Raw genomic sequence first — 19,787 nt, forward strand, 5'->3', positions numbered from 1 at the left:
GAAACCAATAGGAAAGCACGGATTCTAATGGACACACGGAGCTCACAGCGAGTTAGGTTTCCAGATCACTGTGACGTCAGCAGAGGTGGAGCACGATCCAGTGCCAAGGGATCTCGGCAATGGAATCAGGTAAGTAAATACAGAGTTTTTAACCCTTTATTTGCCAGCAGGGAGCGTGGGGCAGAAGCACAGTTTTGCATTCCTAACACTATAGTGTTCCTTTAAGCCTTCCATGTAAACCACTGCCATTTACTTTTTAGAAACAGTGTTTCCATAACAGGGTTAAACACACCTCTAGTGGCCATCTTCCTGACAGCTATTGGAGGGGCTTCTGCCAAGCTAAACTCAATTATCAGATGGCCCCATAGAGACCATTTGATTGGCGCAGTATAGCGTTTTGTGATATCAGCCATGGAGGCGGAGCGAACGTGGTGCGAGCAGAGCAGCATGGGAGTAAAGGTTAGTTAAATTCACCGTTTAACTACCAGCCTGGGGCCTCCAGGGGAACTCATCCGGATCTATCTTGTTTATATTAGCTTATTATATAAAAATTGTGCAGATCACCTGTCATGTATATTGAAACTTGATCACTCTTTATATTATTCTAACATCACTGCCAATTTGACTTTTGTCTGCATGCACAACATAAAGAATTAAAACCTTCACAGCAGCGCAGTCAGCCACCAAAAGATCAGCAAACCCTGTGGCATTAGGAACACGTTTCTATTCCTAACACTTTAGTGTTCCCTTAACATGAGCTTCTAAACGAATACTACAAGGACCACTACAAACTAGAACAGATGTAGAATTGCAATCATTGGGTGAGAGCAATACTCCTGGAGGAGAATAGATGCAGGGGATATGGCGCAGGCGACTATCAGGAACCACATTAGTTGGTCAAGCAGTGCTAAAATCGTGCTGTGTGACAGCACCAGGGCACTCGTGGCACCATAACCACTACATCAGGCTGTAGTGGTTTTGGTGCTTGAAATGTTTCTTTAACTTGACTTTTTGAAATTGGGATCTTACCAGACATAATTTGCTCAAGTAGGCTACACCCTATACATGTCCTCTACCCATTGAATTTGTTTCTACATTGTATAATATTTTACTATGCTCACTTTGTTTTAACAAGATGTTTGATTTTTTGCCACGTCCATGTCTTTATTGTTGACAAACTTGTATTGACCTTTAGCTACATGCTGTTTTCCCCATGCATAAAATATAAAGTAATTTAAAGGAACACTCCAAGTACCATAACTAAAACAGACCACTGTAGTGGTTATGGTACCAGGAGTGCTAAGGGTTTGCTGAGCAGCGGTCACCTCCTCTATAAGAGCCAGACTTTTCGGTAGTGCATGGTTTAGCTCTATGGCTGAGAGCAATCAGCTGACGCTCTCAGTCAATGATTCGATCCTGCACGGCAAAGTTTAAATCAGAAGAGCTCTATGCAGGTGCTTCCAGCTTTCCATCGAGGAAGTGATCAGCGCTTGGTGTAGTCCAGATAAGAAATCAAACAGTTTGACTACTTACGTGGAGGGGGTGCTGCAGTGATTATGGTGCTTGGAGTATTGCTAACACAAACAATGAGAAACCAACAGGAATGACCTTTCTCTCTTCATACAAAATAAACTGAGCAATTTTTGTACTAAGCACTGGCAACCAACACCTTGCGAGTACCTACAATACATGGCAATATATTTTCTATATTATTATTATAGGTTTTAATGTATTAATACATTGTGCCACATCATTACATATCACGGGGGCTAAATAAGAGATTTGTTGAAACTAATTCTTGTCATTGAAAGCGTTAGTTTATTACGTGTGAAATATGCCACACAGGAGGACTGATGCCAACCAAGAACTAAGTTATGTGCAGTGTACCGGTTGGCAGTGTCATCTTTTGGTGCTTAAATTAAAAACTAAAAAAAAAAAATGGCTCCTAACTAGGCAGGCTTGGCTACTAAATTCTGCAATCTGTCACATTCTTATTGCAGGAATACATCTGATTCAAGTAACAGCAAAATCAGCCACTGGAATCCACAATAATACAGGCTACTAGGCTGCCCATCTGAAAGCATAAGCAGACGAGTTATGGAACTACAGCAAAGCTCATCCCATCCTCTCAAAGGAACAAACCAGTGGGCTAGTGAAATATTTGATTTACTTCACTTTCTAATATGTCCGATGAGAAACACTGTGAGAGAAAACGGTTTCTAACCCATCCCAAATTTTGGGTTCAGTAAATTTAGGATTTGAGCATGACATGTTTATCCTACTTCACAGCCACTGGGTTTGAGTTCTTAATGAGTTTGTTTTTCACACAATAAATATTATTTAACTAACGGGGCTGTTCAACAAACTGTAAATTGTAGGGAACTGCAAATTGTAGGCTAAAATAGCCATGCTGGACAATGTGCCCTGGTCAGTTCTGTACAATTCCTAGTTTAGTACGGTTTGACAATTTACCCAGGTCTCATTGTATGTCCGCAATCCCGGCATTCTCCTGCAGGTCTACAGAGCCAAGCTGGACACATGCAGAACTGTGCTCACCCAAGGTGTGCAAAACTGCATGGCCTTGCTCAGCTCTGTAAAGCTAATAATTCCTACAGCCGAAGAAACCCGAAGGCAGGGGCTTTGGCCATGGGTGCACAACTGGTCCCAGGTAAATTGTCAACTCGGATAAAACTGGTTTCACTACTCACCATTTGATGGTGCCAGGTTACCACTACAGCAGGCAGTACTGGTTATGGTGCTTGGAGAGTTCCTTTTATAATATAATTTACGATTAATTAGATATTTTTGGGGGGCCGCAACTTAATAGCTTAAAGTGTATTCCTACTATTTTGTATTGGTAACTATTCTTATATTTTTACTCTCTTCTTATATTTTTGGGAGGTACTATAATTGTAGCCAAGCTGTTTTCTAAGTAACTGTAGACAAAAAAATAAAATAAAGTTAGAATATTGGAAAAAAAACATATCCTTTAACAAGTACGAAAAGGTGGCTGGTTTTAAAGTTGTCGTTTCTCCTCAAAGATAAATGTGAACATTTCAGTAGTCCAATCCAATACGAGAATTCTCGCATTTGTAGGTTTTTGTAGTGTCAAAATAAGTGCAGCACTTTCAGGCCACCTAAGCTCTCTCTCTCTCTCAATACTCCCACTCGTCAGTTTTCATATCTAGATAACTAAGAATGTTATTTGCAAATTTTACAGCTTGCTTTCTTGCTGCTTTTGTACATTCATCTCCTTGGGAATCAATAGCGTCAAGAGCAAGCAATTGTTTGGTGATTAGCTCTTCCAATATCATATAATTCTTATCAGCTCTTTTCCCATCAAATGAGAGGACATCTTTCTGGAGCTCTGATAAGTTGCTGAGAACCCTCCAGACAGCTGCATGGGACGCGTGTTCCGTATTGAGCTGATCACCGGCATGTTGCCTTCTTTCAAGTGCTTCCCTCAAGTCGATGTACATTATAACAGCTTGCACCTCAACCACAGCTCTTCTTCTGGCTTCACGAATGCAAGGATTCCTGCCTGCACTCACCTCGTCCAACTGGGCAATAAGCCCCTGCAGCTCAGACTTGGTCCCCATATGAATGTCAGATAAATTATGAAACCTTTCCAAAACAACACTCCTGATTTCTTTCATTCTTTTGCGAAGTTCTTCTATTTTTAGAATGGATTGATTTTGGGCCAAGTCATAAGAACTTGTCATCTGGGCTTCCTCCTCTTCATCTAGATATTTTAACAAACCATTTATTTCTTCAACCACCTCTTTTCTGTAGTTCCTCACCTCCGTATGTCCGGAAACATCCAGGGCATCCAAGTCTGCCATTAATCCAGAGAGAACACAGGAAAGGTGCCTGTAAGTTTCATGATCATTTACGCCAACGAGAAGTCTTATGAGACTCCATCTGGTCTTGTTAACTTCACACATAACGGAGTTGATTTTGGAAACCGACGGATGTGCCTCAGTCGACAGAGGGAGAGAAAGTATTGTTTTTTTTAAACAGTTTTCTAAAATTTCTTGGACACAAAGGACTTTGGTTAAGGTACGGTACCTTGCTTTTCTCAGGGAGCTTTTACCCTCAGTTTTCACTTGTGTTAATCTCATTAGTATGTTCTGAATGCCTTCCTCAAACTCTTCCGGGATGCCTTTCCCACCTCCAAAAAATGGAGTCATTTGCTGTGCTACCAGACGTTGCGCTTCCTTAAAGATATTTTCTATCTCCAGTCGGCACGGGTGGTTTGCGTTATTCTCTAACTCCTTCAGAATCCTTTCAGTCTCCTCGGTAGCCCGTTTGCGTGCTTGTAAAATGTGGCCTTTTCCATCAGTGTCTATTGACTCTATATCAAAAAGATGTCTAAGCAAAGCATTCTCTAGCTTCTTGTACTCCGGATCATTGCTTAGACCACTGAAGGTTGACACATTCTTCTCAGTGTCTTTGACTTTCCTCTGTATTTCTTGAAGAGCAGTGATTGAGGCATGTTGATTACCCATATCCATAATCAGAAAAATCCTTTGTTTAGACCAAAGTGGGCTGAAAAAAATAAGACAAGAGAAAAGGTTTTCAGATACTCTTGGTTTATAAAGGATAACTAAAACAACTCACATTTTGATTAGCATGAATGACAAGCTCAATTTTATCTTTTAATATTTCTGTAACAGTGTATGCTGTATAAGGTGTAGACACCCCAATCTCAGGTTGCACAGGGTTAGAACGCCAAGTGAATTTTAAATTCAAGGTGAAATTAGCCAAACTGGAAACATTCTCTAATGCCTCGTTTCCATTGAGCGGAACTGTTCAGGTCGGTACAGTTTGGAAGGGTTAGAATGGTCCAGCCTATTCAGGTGAGCGTTTCCACTGCAAGTCGGACCGCCAGGGGGCAATGTGGGGTTTAGACTAAAAGCCATTTGTCGTAAGCATTAACGTTTTCATGTCCGCCAATCAATGGATTGTATAGTGTGACGCTAGGGGGCCCAGGAATGGCGCGGTTCGGTTGTTTGGGCTACTTTCATAATGGAAACACTCAAAATAGCGTACCAGACCGAACCGACCCGCTCAGTGGAAACGGGGCATAAGTCAGCTAAGCTTCAAGCTTGCCTTTTTGGCCTAATATTTGGAGTGAATAACTCTGCGAGACAAAATTCCCTGTTTTCCTATTAACAGCACAATATAGCCTCTATACGTCACAATCTGCTCAGCATCCAGAATTAGCAATACGCCAGAATCTTTAGAATAAAATCAGTTTCATTGAGTTTCCAAGAAACTGTTTCATGCATAGTCACAAAGATAAAATAGACTGTGGAATATTCTTTTATGTCCTGTTGTCGGCTAATCAGTAAAGATTACTGTATACTATGAATTATAGTTACTTTCTACTTCTGCTTGTAGCTTCACATTTTTTTTTCCCCACTGAAGAAAAGTTAGAGTTATGGTAAACTAATATACATATTACAAAAACAAAAAATAAGAAAAAAACTAAAGAAATACTTCAATGATACAGGCCTCGATTCAATCATTTTGGAAAAAGCTTTTCAAATGTTGAAACATACTATTAGACCGTGCTTCCTAGATTCCTAACTTGATTTAACAAATGTCCAAATGTAAAAACCCACAGTACAGCAATGTCAGCAGAGTCCCCTTGTTTGCAGTCATATTCTGCGTATATACGGACATGTAAAAAAGAGAGAGGGGGAAGGTGAGAAAGAAAAAAATCAATCGCTCATAGGGTAGTATAGTAAAAGAAAATATATATATAAACTATAGAAATGTATTGATATGAAATAATAAAATAAAACAATTGAACTCTCACATTTAAAATATGTTTACCAGTGTGTTCTAGCCTGAGTGGATCTCTGTATGAGTCGCCCGATTTTCGGCATTCCTCCTGCTTCACAACCAGGCAGTTGTTAGATACCGTTTTTCGGATCCCTTAGGTTAAAGGACCACTATAGGCACCCAGACCACTTCAGCTTAATGAGGTGGTCTGGGTGCCTGGTCCAGCTAGGGTTAACCATTGTTTATATAAACATAGTAGTTTCAGAGAAAGGGGCACCCTCAGGGCACTATAGTGCCAGGAAAACGAGTATGCTTTCCTGGCACTATAGTGGTCCTTTAAGGGTGCCCAAAAGGTAGATCCCCAGATGTTGTAGAACTACAACTCACACAGTGCTTAGCATGCGTTTGGAATGCCTTTAGAATGGCAAATGGAAGCTGTAGTTTGTTTTAAAAAAAACAAGGGATCTATATTTTTGGCACCCCTGCCTTATGGTACCAGGATTCTGGAGAACGGTATTTAGATCAGGCTTAGAATGTAATCAGACACATTTCAATTTTAAATGATGTACAGATACTTTACTTTTGTCCACAATTTAAACATGGAATATGTTAATTAGGTAGACAGGCTTTATTATTAAATCGTTTTCACTTAAAGCTTCACATAAAAAGAGCATCGAAGTGTAACAATTTGAAACTATGAAATACAATATTCCATTACAAGCTATAAATGCTTCATTGCATTAATCAGGTTAACCTGGCAACCACCTACAACTCTTGATCGATCCACAATTGGATCTATATATTTCTCTCGAAATAACGATAACAGTACAAATTTAAAAAGAGAAGAAAATGGAAACAAAAAGCAAAGTTTCTGTACATACACTGCAATTCTGCAATCAGTTTTGCTTTTTTCTTTGCACTACACAAACATACTTTTTCTACGCTTTTCAAATGATTTAATGTTTGTTTAAACATTCAAAATTATTGTTTCAAAATATAAAACATTTAAAAAATATCAATATATCTAAATATTTTTCAAAATGTTAAATCATTTGAAACGTTTATCCAAAACTATTACAATTGAGACCACAGTCTTTTACAGTCCCACTTCCATTTTATAAAAAACAGAGGGGACAAAAGTGTTTATCTGAAAAAACAACTGTGCCATTTGACAAATGCTTTCTTGGCACATGGATAAATCTAATCTATAAGAAAAGGCTAAACAAACATGGCAATATTCAGTACTTAAGCTACCACCTGTATCACTGGAAGTATTCCAAAGCCTATTAACAGCTGGCTCCCAGCAAGTTCAGGCATGAGTATGTTCTATTTATAGTGGATAAAGGTGTATACATGAGGTTTACAATAGTGTATATTATATATCTGATAGCCCAGGACAGTTAAAGTGACACTATAGTCCCCAGAACAACTACAGCTTAAAGGAGCACTATAGGGTCAGGAACACAAACCTGTATTCCTGACCCTATAATGAAACCCCCTCAGCATAAATTCCTGTCCTAATGTGTTTTACACCCCACCTCCTATAGAATGTAAGCTCGTTTGAGCAGGGTCCTCTTCAACCTATTGTTCCTGTAAGTTTATTTGTAATTGTCCTATTTATAGTTAAATCCCCCTCTCATAATATTGTAAAGCGCTACGGAATCTGTTGGCGCTATATAAATGGCAATAATAAATAAATAAATAAGCATGGGTTAAAATTCACCTTATTTTCAGCTCTCCACGGGTCCGCCCCCTTGGTGACATCATCAAAATAGCCAATTTTTAGCCAATCCAATCTTTTTTATGGGGGGGGGGGGGGGGGGGCAAACAGCATTTTGGCCAATCAGGACTTCCTCATGGAGATGCATTGAACCAATGCATCTCTATGAGGAAAATTCAGCATCCCCATGCAGAGCATGGAGAAGCTGAACGTCAGGAGTGGCCACTTGGAGGTGTCCCTAGGGGCAATGTAAACACTGCCTTTTCTCTGAGGCAGTGTTTACATGAAAATGCCTGAAGGGAGCTATTATACTCACCAGAACAACTACATAAAGCTGTAGTTGTTCTGGTGATGATAGTGTCCCTTTAATGTATTTATTCTGGTGAGTATAGTCAGTCCCTTCAGGTTTCTTGCAGTAAACAGAGAAAAAGGCAGTGTTTAGATTACAGCCTAGGAACACCTCTAGTAGCCACTCCTCAGACGGCAACTAGAGGTGCTTCCTTGGTCAGTGTGCAGCACTGGCGTTCAGCGTCTCCACCCTCTGCATGCAGACACTGAACTTTCTATGAGGAAATGCTGATTGGCCAGGGTGGTGTTTTGCTCCGCCCCTGGCCTGCCTCCTTGGCTGAGATCGCCAGAGTTGACAATCTCGGCCAATCCAATGATTTCCTATGGGATCAACACTTCTGATTGTCAGCCAAGGAGGCAGATCAGGGTGCCAGAGCCAGCACAAGCAGACTTGAATAGATGTAAGATTTTACTATATTTAGGAAGGCAAAGGGGAGCCAGGGGGAGTACAGGTTTGTGGTCCTAATCCTATTGTTCCTTTAATACCAATCTAGGATGTTTAACACCTGTCAAATACAAGTAAAACAGACAACTAAGTATTGTATTTATTATAACAGTGCTTGTTCAGAGATCTTTTAAAAAACAACTACAAACAGAAAAGGCTTTACGCTGAAAATGTTTCCCAGCTGACAAGACAAATACATGATAGAGGAATGGCAAGTTCTGGTTTAATAGTAGTTTACAAGTGTGCATTCCCTTAAATAAAGATTTAAACATTCATGACATTTGGGGTTAATTCCTAGCCTGCAAACTGTAGCGAGAGGACAAGAGAATTGCTAAATTTAGGATAAAAATGCACGCTGTATTGATGAGTTGTAGAGTTTTGCCAGCTGACCTGGTTTATTAAATAAAATTAACTATTAGTATGCGCCCTCCACCCCTTATTTAAAATATATATTTACATGGTACGAGATCATTTGCATTCTACCATAATCTACCAATGAAGCAACATGTAGAAAAGAGGATACCCTGTGAACCATGTGTTCGGGAAATATAATGCCTTTAAGGGGTTCTGGAGACATTATAAGAAACAACAAGTCAGAAAATCAAGTCTTCTTTTTGATGTCCACAGAACCCAAAGATAGCATTTTGTTCACAGTTATAGATCTTTTTGCATGATTTTGGGGGGGGGGGTTTGATGTTACCATGAGGGTTAACGTAAATATTTGGGACACTCTAAAAAGGAGCCTTTAACTGTTAAAATTAAACATTGAACAACAGAGTATTATAGTGAAGCATTAAGAGTGTTCACCATCATCACGTTGTGTGTAGTCCAGTAGTCAGAAGTACCACTCAAGACCTTAGTACACGTTCAGGTGCTCTCTGGATCCTAGGGTTTATCAAAACCTGCACTTAATTAACCCTTGGGCCCTATACTTTATTTGTGCATAAAATCTAAATTTAAGAGAGGTCTTAATAAAAATGAAATCATCAACTGGGAAACACACAGAATGCAGTACCTAGTTACGACGGCTGTTCATTTGTCCTCACCGAAATTGCACATATTTAGCATGACAGTACTTGCAGTAGAATGGGCTTTGGAATTAACTCCATATATCTTAAAATAAATATTTAACCCAATACAAAAAATATAGATATGAAACCACGAGGTTTGACGTTGTGGCGGGCTTATGCAATATATGATCATATAATGCAACTAAACCCCCATTATTCTTTGCCTAGGTGAGGTGTTTTTAAATAAAACTATTACAATCGGTAAGATTTGAAATCACTGTTTAGTGAATAAGCGAGTGCGCTGGATTGTTTATATATATATACACACACACACACACACACACACAATTAATAAATAAATAAATAAATAATGTCCTGTTCCACAGTGCAGCACTGCAAAAAAGTTTGGAATTTTAAATATATTTAAACATAAATAACCCTTATTTTAATTAATTTTACTTGCATAAAAAAGCAAACTCCGATTTGGAGATATATATATATATATATATATATATTATATTATTTATCCAATATCATGTATGGTGTTCTGTCTCCTGGATGTATAAGGGTACCTGTGCAGTTTTGGCAAATTTGGAGGTAGAAGATGAATGCTGTGAATGCCTATGATTCTGGGAGTAGGTCTACCCTTGGTAATGTGCCTAGTGATGGCTGTGACGATTCTCTATGGAATGTGAACAGACAACAGAGGAGATCGGGAAAGCTGAACATACAACAATTCCTAAAGGACCAACGATCATGTCTTTGACTGATGAGATGCTGCGTTCTTGCAATGTGGCGTTCGGGACTGATTTAGTGCTGCCTTACCCCGCGTACTACCTTGGATGAGGTGCTACTCCTGTCTCAGGGTGCCGTCTTGGAATTTCAAACCTGCACTTGAGAGTTGTTCCTCTGGCTCTCAGTGTGATGTTTCAGGCTAGTAAAATCTTGTTTTTCTATCCTTGTGTGTCTGTGGAAGCTGTTTCTCCTGGATTGTCTCAGGTCGCTTTGCTACTTCCTCTTTCTAGTTAGATTTTCTGTGAAGGTGTGTCTAAGATGCTCAGTTGTTCTGATGTGTCTGAATGAAGGTGTGTGTCCCTGACTGTCTCAGCCCTGGGTAACATCGCTGTTTCTCTGCAGTTATGTATTCCTCTGAGTCATTTAGTGTTTTGCAGAAGAGGAATTCTGTGGCAAAGTTCTAAAAGTGGTGCAGTCACCAAAGAAACCAATGGAGTATCCTTAGAACTTTGCACCCAAATTACTCTATGTACACAATCCCCAGTGTCTCATATTGTTTTACTACTCTCTCAGTAAAATGGGAATTATTTACTATATTAGATTGTTTTATTTTTTTTTACAGTTATTCTCACATTCTGGTTTTCCTGACTGTGTTGGACAGGTTATCCTTGAATGTCTCAATTTGCTTTGCTGCTGTCTCTTCCTATAGTAGTGTATCTCCATGAGTGTCTCCGTTTGTTAGTTAACTTTCTCTGCTAGAAAATGCACCTCCCTGTTCCAAATCTGCTGGACTGCTGTCCCCTTTTGGGGGTATGTCTACCTGACTGTCACAGGTTGTTGGACTGTTGGCTGGTGATTGGGCTTCTGACTATCTCTCTAGAGGGTTTTCTCTCTGACTGTCCCTGGTGATTTGGCGGCTGATTATCTCTCTAGAGGTATGTCTCCCTGTCTGTCTTTGGTGTTTGGCCTGCTGACTCTTTCTCTCTGGAGGTATCTCTTTCTGTGTCAGGCTCTTGGGCAGCTGTCTCTCTCTCGAGGTATATCTCTCTGTCTCAGGTTGCTGGGTAGCTGTCTCTCTCTCGAGGTATATGTCTCTGTCTTAGGTTGCTGGGTAGCGGTCTCTCTCTCCCTGAAGCTCTCTCTCTCTATTTAGGTATGTCTCTCTGTCTAAGGTTGTTGGGTAACTGTCTCCCTCTGGAGGTATGTCTCAGTCTTCGCTTGCCGGATAGCTGTCTCTCTCTGCAGGTATGTCTCAGGGTACTGGGTAACGGTCTCTCTCTGCAGGTATGTCTCAGGGTACTAGGTAACGGTCTCTCTCTGCAGGTATGTCTCAGGGTACCCGATAGCTGTCTCTCACTGGAGGTATGTCTCAGGTCACTGGGTAGCTGTCTCTCTCACAGGAGGTATGTCTCAGGTTACTGGGTAGCTGTCTCTCTCTCTGGAGGTATGTCTCAGGTCACTGGGTAGCTGTCTCTCTCTCTGGAGGTATGTCTCAGGTCACTGGGTAGCTGTCTCTCTCTCTGGAGGTATGTCTCAGGTCACTGGGTAGCTGTCTCTCTCACTCTCTGGAGGTATATCTCAGGTCACTGGGTAGCTGTCTCTCTCACTCTCTGGAGGTATATCTCAGGTCACTGGGTAGCTGTCTCTCTCTCTGGAGGTATGTCTCAGGTCACTGGGTAGCTGTCTCTCTCACTGAGGTATGTCTCAGGTCACTGGGTAGCTGTCTCTCTCACTCTCTGGAGGTATATCTCAGGTCACTGGGTAGCTGTCTCTCTCTCTGGAGGTATGTCTCAGGTCACTGGGTAGCTGTCTCTCTCACTCTCTGGAGGTATATCTCAGGTCACTGGGTAGCTGTCTCTCTCACTCTCTGGAGGTATATCTCAGGTCACTGGGTAGCTGTCTCTCTCACTCTCTGGAGGTATATCTCAGGTCACTGGGTAGCTGTCTCTCTCACTCTCTGGAGGGCTGTCTCAGGTCACTGGGTAGCTGTCTCTCTCACTCTCTGGAGGTATGTCCCAGGGTGGTGGGCACCTGTCTCTCTCTGGAGGTATGTCTCAGGTCACTGGGTAGCTGTCTCTCGTACTCTCTGGAGGGCTGTCTCAGGTCACTGGGTAGCTGTCTCAGGTCACTGGGTAGCTGTCTCTCTCTGGAGGTATGTCTCAGGTCACTGGGTAGCTGTCTCAGGTCACTGGAGGTATGTCTCAGGTTGTTGGGTAGCTGTCTCTTTCACTCTCTGGAGGTATGTCTCAGGGTGGTGGGCACCTGTCTCTCTCTCTGGAGGGCTGTCTCGGGTCACTGGGTAGCTGTCTCTCTCACTCTCTGGAGAGCTGTCTCAGGTCACTGGGTAGCTGTCTCTCTCACTCTCTGGAGGTATGTCTCAGGTCACTGAGTAGCTGTCTCTCTCACTGGGGGTATGTCTCAGGTCACTGGGCACCTGTCTCTCTCTGGAGGTATGTCTCAGGTCACTGGGTAGCTGTCTCTCTCACTCTCTGGAGGGCTGTCTCAGGTCACTGGGTAGCTGTCTCTCTCACTCTCTGGAGGGCTGTCTCAGGTCACTGGGTAGCTGTCTCTCTCACTCTCTGGAGGTATGTCTCAGGTCACTGGAGGTATGTCTCAGGTATTTGGGTAGCTGTCTCTCTCACTCTCTGGAGGTATGTCTCAGGGTGGTTGGCACCTGTCTCTCTCTGGAGGGCTATCTCAGGTCACTGGGTAGCTGTCTCTCTCACTCTCTGGAGTGCTGTCTCGGGTCACTGGGTAGCTGTCTCAGGTCACTGGGTAGCTGTCTCAGGTCACTGGGTAGCTGTCTCAGGTCACTGGGTAGCTGTCTCTCTCACTCTCTGGAGGTATGTCTCAGGTCACTGGGTAGCTGTCTCTCTCACTCTCTGGAGGTATGTCTCAGGTCACTGGGTAGCTGTCTCTCTCTCTGGAGGTATGTCTCAGGTCACTGGGTAGCTGTCTCTCTCTCTGGAGGTATGTCTCAGGTCACTGGGTAGCTGTCTCTCTCTCTCACTGGAGGTATGTCTCAGGTCACTGGGTAGATGTCTCAGGTCACTGGGTAGATGTCTCAGGTCACTGGGTAGATGTCTCAGGTCACTGGGTAGATGTCTCTCTCTCTCACTGGAGGTATGTCTCAGGTCACTGGGTAGATGTCTCAGGTCACTGGGTAGATGTCTCAGGTCACTGGGTAGATGTCTCAGGTCACTGGGTAGATGTCTCAGGTCACTGGGTAGCTGTCTCTCTCTCTGGAGGTATGTCTCAGGTCACTGGGTAGCTGTCTCTCTCTCTGGAGGTATGTCTCAGGTCACTGGGTAGCTGTCTCTCTCTCTGGAGGTATGTCTCAGGTCACTGGGTAGCTGTCTCTCTCTGGAGGTATGTCTCAGGTCACTGGGTAGCTGTCTCTCTCTCTGGAGGTATGTCTCAGGTCACTGGGTAGCTGTCTCTCTCTCTGGAGGTATGTCTCAGGTCACTGGGTAGCTGTCTCTCTCACTCTCTGGAGGTATGTCTCAGGTCACTGGGTAGCTGTCTCTCTCTCTGGAGGTATGTCTCAGGTCACTGGGTAGCTGTCTCTCTCTCTGGAGGTATGTCTCAGGTCACTGGGTAGCTGTCTCTCTCACTCTCTGGAGGTATGTCTCAGGTCACTGGGTAGCTGTCTCTCTCACTCTCTGGAGGTATGTCTCAGGTCACTGGGTAGCTGTCTCTCTCACTCTCTGGAGGTATGTCTCAGGTTAATGGGTAGCTGTCTCGCTCACTCTCTGGAGGTATGTCTCAGGTTAATGGGTAGCTGTCTCTCTCACTCTCTGGAGGTATGTCTCAGGTCACTGGGTAGCTGTCTCTCTCACTGGAGGTATGTCTAAGGTCACTGGGTAGCTGTCTCTCTCACTGGAGGTATGTCTAAGGTCACTGGGTAGCTGTCTCTGTCACTGGAGGTATGTCTAAGGTCACTGGGTAGCTGTCTCAGGTCACTGGAGGTATGTCTAAGGTCACTGGGTAGCTGTCTCAGGTCACTGGAGGTATGTCTCAGGTCACTGGAGGTATGTCTCAGGTCACTGGAGGTATGTCTCAGGTCACTGGAGGTATGTCTCAGGTCACTGGAGGTATGTCTCAGGTCACTGGAGGTATGTCTCAGGTCACTGGAGGTATGTCTCAGGTCACTGGAGGTATGTCTCAGGTCACTGGAGGTATGTCTCAGGTCACTGGAGGTATGTCTCAGGTCACTGGAGGTATGTCTCAGGTCACTGGGTAGCTGTCTCTCTCTCTGGAGGTATGTCTCAAGTCACTGGGTAGCTGTCTCTCTCTCTGGAGGTATGTCTCAGGTCACTGGGTAGCTGTCTCTCTCTGAAGGTATGTCTCAGGTCACTGGGTAGCTGTCTCTCTCTCTGGAGGTATGTCTCAGGTTACTGGGTAGCTGTCTCTCTCTCTGGAGGTATGTCTCAGGTTACTGGGTAGCGGTCTCTCTCACTCTCTAGAGGTATGTCTCAGGTCACTGGGTAGCTGTCTCTCTCACTCTCTGGAGGTATGTCTCAGGTCACTGGGTAGCTGTCTCTCTCACTCTCTGGAGGTATGTCTCAGGTCACTGGGTAGCTGTCTCTCTCTCTGGAGGTATGTCTCAGGTCACTGGGTAGCTGTCTCTCTCTCTGGAGGTATGTCTCAGGTCACTGGGTAGCTGTCTCTCTCACTGGAAGTATGTCTCAGGTCACTGGGTAGCTGTCTCTGATCACTGGGTAGCTGTCTCACTGGAAGTATGTCTCAGATCACTGGGTAGCTGTCTCTCTCACTGGAGGTATGTCTCATGTCACTAGGTAGCTGTCTCTCTCACTGGAGGTATGTCTCAGGTCACTGGGTAGCTGTCATAGATTACTGGGTAGCTGTCTCTCTCACTGGAGGTATGACTCGGGTCACTGGGTACCTGTCTCTCTCAGGTCACTGGGTAGCTGTCTCTTTATTGGGTAGCTGTTTCTCTCTCTCTCTCTCTGGGTAGCTGTCTCTTTATTGGGTAGCTGTCTCTCTCTCTGGGTAGCTGTCTCTTTATTGGGTAGCTGTCTCTTTATTGGGTAGCTGTCTCTCTCTCTCTGGGTAGCTGTCTCTTTATTGGGTAGCTGTTTCTCTCTCTGGGTAGCTGTCTCTTTATTGGGTAGCTGTTTCTCTCTCTCTGGGTAGCTGTCTCTCTCAGGTCTCTGGGTAGCTGTCTCTTTATTGGGTAGCTGTGTGAGTGTAGTTGAGATGTCTCACAGGCTGTCTCTCTATATCTGCTGTCTAGTTTATGGGATGACACCAGCCTCCCTCCCATGCTGTCTTACCTTGGCCCCCGGGGGCCACGAGCAGGGCACGGAATGGATGGGCCCTGAGAGCTCTACGCACTCCGCCTGGCGCACGGCTGCCATGGCAACGCACGACGTTCTACCGTAAAGCGATATCCTGACCGCCTTCCGGAACAAGATGGCGGCGCTCACCGGCCCCCGGGCCCTGCGGGTCTGGACCCCCCTCCGCCGGTACCGTCACAGCGAGCCCACCGGACCGGCACCGGCCAAGGTGACACCACAGACATTACAGCGCTATCCACTAAACTGGGAGCTCGGAGCACTTCACATGCAAGGCCAGAGTAACCGAACTGGAGAAATCCAACTCCGCTCGCAGCTCGATTACTCTGGCCTTAAACAAAAAACATTCACCTCATTCTTTACTTTAAATAACCCTCTCGGCGCTGGCTATGCACTAAACCAGGGCTCCTCAAACTCCGGCCCCCAGATGTTGCTGAACTACAACTCTCATGATTCTTTAAATGACACAGATAGCCAAAGAATCATGGGAGTTGTAGTTCAGCAACATCTGGGGGGCCGGAGTTTGAGGACCCCTGAACTAAACAGAGAACTGCAGCGAATCCCAAGCCTAGTCCTATTGCTCTAACTATTTACAGGGTTATTCAATAAAGTGGGGACTGCAGGTAAACTCAAAGTGAATATCTCCCCTTAGTGACTATTTATCTCATTCATTCTATTATTATTATTATTATTATTATTATTATTATTATTATTATGATGAGCTGGATAAATTCTCCAGCTTCACCATAGTCTCCAGCTTCACCATAGTCCCAGCCCTCCAGCTGGACTAGTTTAGCCTGAAAAGAACACTCTGCACCCCTTAAAGCACTTCAGCAGGTTGTGGTGCCTTTAGGGGTTACCATAGAATATCCTTCCTTCTCGCTTTATAAAAGTATTTATTGTAAGGAAAAATCAGAACTTTTATGACGTTACATGGTTGCAATCTCTAAGCTGTCAAAGCAAAAGCCTGTGATTCTTAGAGAAAACTCAAAATTAAAGGGAAATTATAGTGCCAGGAAAAGAAAGTTGTTTCTCATGTCCCCCTCTTCCTCCACCTCAGTGCATAAGGGGTTAAAAACCCTTTTTTTTTTCACTTACCTGATTCCAGCGGTAGGGGGGACGGGGACGTAAGGCCCATGCGCAGCACTTGCATTAGGATTTCCTTTATAAGAAAGCATTAGATACAATTTTTTTTACTATGGGGTTTTGGGAGAGGCTGGATGTCCTTATGCATAGCACATCAATTGTAGAGCTCTACGGAATCTGATGGCGCTATATAAATAATAAAATCATAATTAGGTGACAAAAAGTCACCTGGCGACCTGGAAGTCCCTCTAGTGGCTGCCTGGTAGACAGTTTATTAACCACTAGAGGTGTCCTTAGGCAGCAATGTAAACACTGCCTTTTCTCTGAAAAGACAGTGTTTACATTCAAATGCCTGCAGGGACATACTATACACATCAGAACAACTACATTAAGCTATAGTGGTTCAGGTGACTTTAGTGTCCCTTTTAAGTAATTAAAAAAAAAAAAACAGTTTGAGGCACATCCAGTTTTGCAACAAGCTAGGAAAAAAAAAACTTTTGACCCAAGAATGGCAATCGGATATCTCCTTGAATCTTGAAGCCATTACCCTACAAATTAAAAATTATATCCCTGTATATTACGTGTTTACAAGTATTTATCCAATTGCTGTTTAACCATCTCTATAGACTCTGATAAAACCACTTTTTCAGGCAGACAATTCCACATCCTTATTGTTCTTACTGTAAAAGAAAAACCCCTTTCATTTGCATTAGACTAAATCTCTTTAATTCCAGTCTAAATGCGTGACTTCGTGTCCTATGTATAGCCCTGTTTATGAACAGATTTCTATACAATGGTTTGTATTGGCCCCAAATATATTTGTATAATGCTATCATATCTCCTCTGAGGCGCCATTTTCGAAACTAAAGAGGTTTAACCCCTTAAGGACCGCTGACGGTTCAGGACCGTCAGCGGTAAAACGTGCGTTTGGACCGCTGACGGTCCTGAACCGTCATAACGGTTTTGGGCAACTTACCTGATCGCCGTCGGTCCCACGGCGGCGATCAGCTCTCCTCCCGGTCCAGGGGGACTGCCTGTCTGCCCGGGCAGTCCCCCCTCGGCAGATCAGGACCCCACGGCCATGTGATCACTCGATCACATGACCGCAATAGGGGTCTTTGTATCTGCCTGCAGGGGGACTGTCTGTGCTGACAGGCAGTCTCCCTGCAAGTAAAAAATCATAAAATAAAGTGTAAAAAAAAAAGAAATCAGTGTAAAAAAAATAATAATATGTGTATATATATATATGATATATATACATGTATTATATCTATATATACCTATATATAATATATGTATATATATATAATATATATAATGTCACACTAAGTGTATTTTTATATTTATATATACGTATATTAATATAAAAATACACTTATATTTAAATTACACACGAATATATACAATATATATAATAACTATATATGGTATATATATATTATTATAAAATACAAATAATATGTTAATAAAAATACATAACAAAAAATAAAAATAATTTTTAATAATTTAAAAAAAATTATATATATATATTCAATTTTATTCTAACAGTATTTTGATATTGATATATATATATTTATATCAAAATACACTTAGAATGTAATGATATATATATCTATGTAAAAATAAATAAATAAAAATAATACGAAATATACATATGTCCACATACAAAATTACATTAATAATTTCATAAATATACACGTAGACGTCAAATATATAAATATGTATATATATTAAAATTCTACGTGCATATTTATGTAATATTTTTACCTAATTAAGTAATTTTAATGATTGCAATTTGAGGGACCTGCCTGCCAACCCAGGCCAAAAGTCCAGATAATTTAATTTGCTAGCACTGTGCTTAACCCTGTAACTTTCTATGACACCCTAAATCCTGTACATGGGGGTACTGTTTTACTCGGGAGACTTCGCTGAACACAAATATTAGTGTTTCAAAACAGTAAAACATATCACAGCGATGATATTGTCAGTGAAAGTGAAGTTTTTTGCATTTTTCACACACAAACAGCTCTTTCACTGAGGATATTATTGCTGTGATATATTTTACTGTTCTGATACACTGATATTTGTGTTCAGCGAAGTCTCCTGAGTATAACAGTACCCCACATGTAGAGGTTTTATAGTGTTTGTGAAAGTTACAGGGTCAAATATAAGGCTTGATTTTACTTTTTTTTTTTTTTATTGAAATTTGTCAGATTGGTTAGGTTGCCTTTGAGAGCGTATGGTAGCCAAGGAATGAGAATTAGCCCCATGATGGCATACCATTTGCAAAAGAAGACAACCCAAGGTATTGCAAATGGGGTATGTTCAGCCTTTTTTAGTAGCCACTTAGTCACAAACACCGGCCAAAGTTAGCGTTTTTTGCATTTTTAACACACAAACAAATATAAATGCTAACTTTGGCCAGTGTTTGTGACTAGGTGGCTACTAAAAAAGACTGGACATACCCCATTTTAAATACCCTGGGTTGTCTACTTTAAAAAATATGTACATGTTAGGTGTGTTTCGGGGATTTATGACAGATAACGGTGTAACAATGTCACTATTGATACATTTAAAATATATATATATATTGAAACAGCAATTTCCTACTTGTATTTATAGGCCTATAACTTGCAAAAAAAAGCAATAAAGCATGTAAACACTGGGTGTTTTTAAACTCGGGACAAAATTTTGAATCTATTTAGCAGTTTTTTTCATTAGCTTTTGTAGATAAGTAAAAGATTTTTCAAGTAAAAGTCCAAAAACATGTTTTTTTTTTTATTTTTCACCATATTTTATTATTTTTTTTAAATACAATATATGACATAATATAAATACTGGTATGTAAAGAAAGCCCTTCTTGTCGTGAAAAAAACAATATATAACTTGTATGGGAACCGTAAATGAGAGAGCGGAAAATTACAGCTAAACACAAACACCACAAAAGTGTTAAAACTGCTCTGGTCCTTAACGTACAAACATCGCAAAAACAGGCCGGTCCTGAAGGGGTTAAGTTTGTTAACCTTTCTTCATAACTAAAATGCTCCATTCCTTTTGTCAGTTTTGTAGTCCTCCTCTGCACTTTTTCTAGTGTCATAATATAGATGACCTAAATTGCACAGCATATTCAAGGTATGGTCTTACCAGTGCTTTATAAAGAGGCAAAATTATATTTTCAACCCGAGAATGAATGCCCCTATTTATACATGACTAAACCTTACTGGCCTTTCCAACTGCTGATTGACATTGCATATTGTTGCCTAGTTTGTTTTCTATAGCAGTGGTTCCCAAACCAGTCCTCAAGTACCCCCTACCAGTCCAAGATTTACGGATTA

At 42.0% G+C, this 19,787-nt stretch overlaps 2 protein-coding genes across 3 annotated transcripts in view; one reads left to right on the top strand and one right to left on the bottom strand.

Annotated features, from left to right (window-relative positions):
• On the bottom strand, positions 1-15,416 carry BAG5 (BAG cochaperone 5). Of its 2 annotated transcripts, none has more exons than XM_063440455.1 (2): positions 15,346-15,416; positions 1-4,548 (listed from the first exon to the last, which is right to left on the bottom strand). In XM_063440455.1, the coding sequence occupies exon 2, from the start codon at positions 4,512-4,514 to the stop codon at positions 3,156-3,158; it is 1,359 nt and encodes a 452-aa protein (XP_063296525.1). In that variant the 5' UTR covers positions 4,515-4,548; positions 15,346-15,416; the 3' UTR covers positions 1-3,155. The 2 variants fall into 2 exon arrangements, with proteins under 2 accessions (XP_063296525.1, XP_063296526.1); XM_063440456.1 differs by lacking the exon at positions 15,346-15,416 and adding an exon at positions 10,139-10,398.
• Positions 15,413-19,787, top strand: part of LOC134583521 (cytochrome c oxidase assembly factor 8) — a 16,450-nt gene continuing 12,075 nt past the window's right edge. Inside the window, exon 1 of the mRNA XM_063440457.1 lies at positions 15,413-15,577. Coding sequence (XP_063296527.1) covers positions 15,485-15,577 — 93 coding nt within the window. The 5' untranslated portion in view covers positions 15,413-15,484. The remainder of the gene's footprint in view (positions 15,578-19,787) is intronic.

This window comes from Pelobates fuscus, chromosome 13 (genome assembly GCF_036172605.1).
Source record: "Pelobates fuscus isolate aPelFus1 chromosome 13, aPelFus1.pri, whole genome shotgun sequence".
Taxonomy (NCBI): Eukaryota; Metazoa; Chordata; class Amphibia; order Anura; family Pelobatidae; genus Pelobates; species Pelobates fuscus.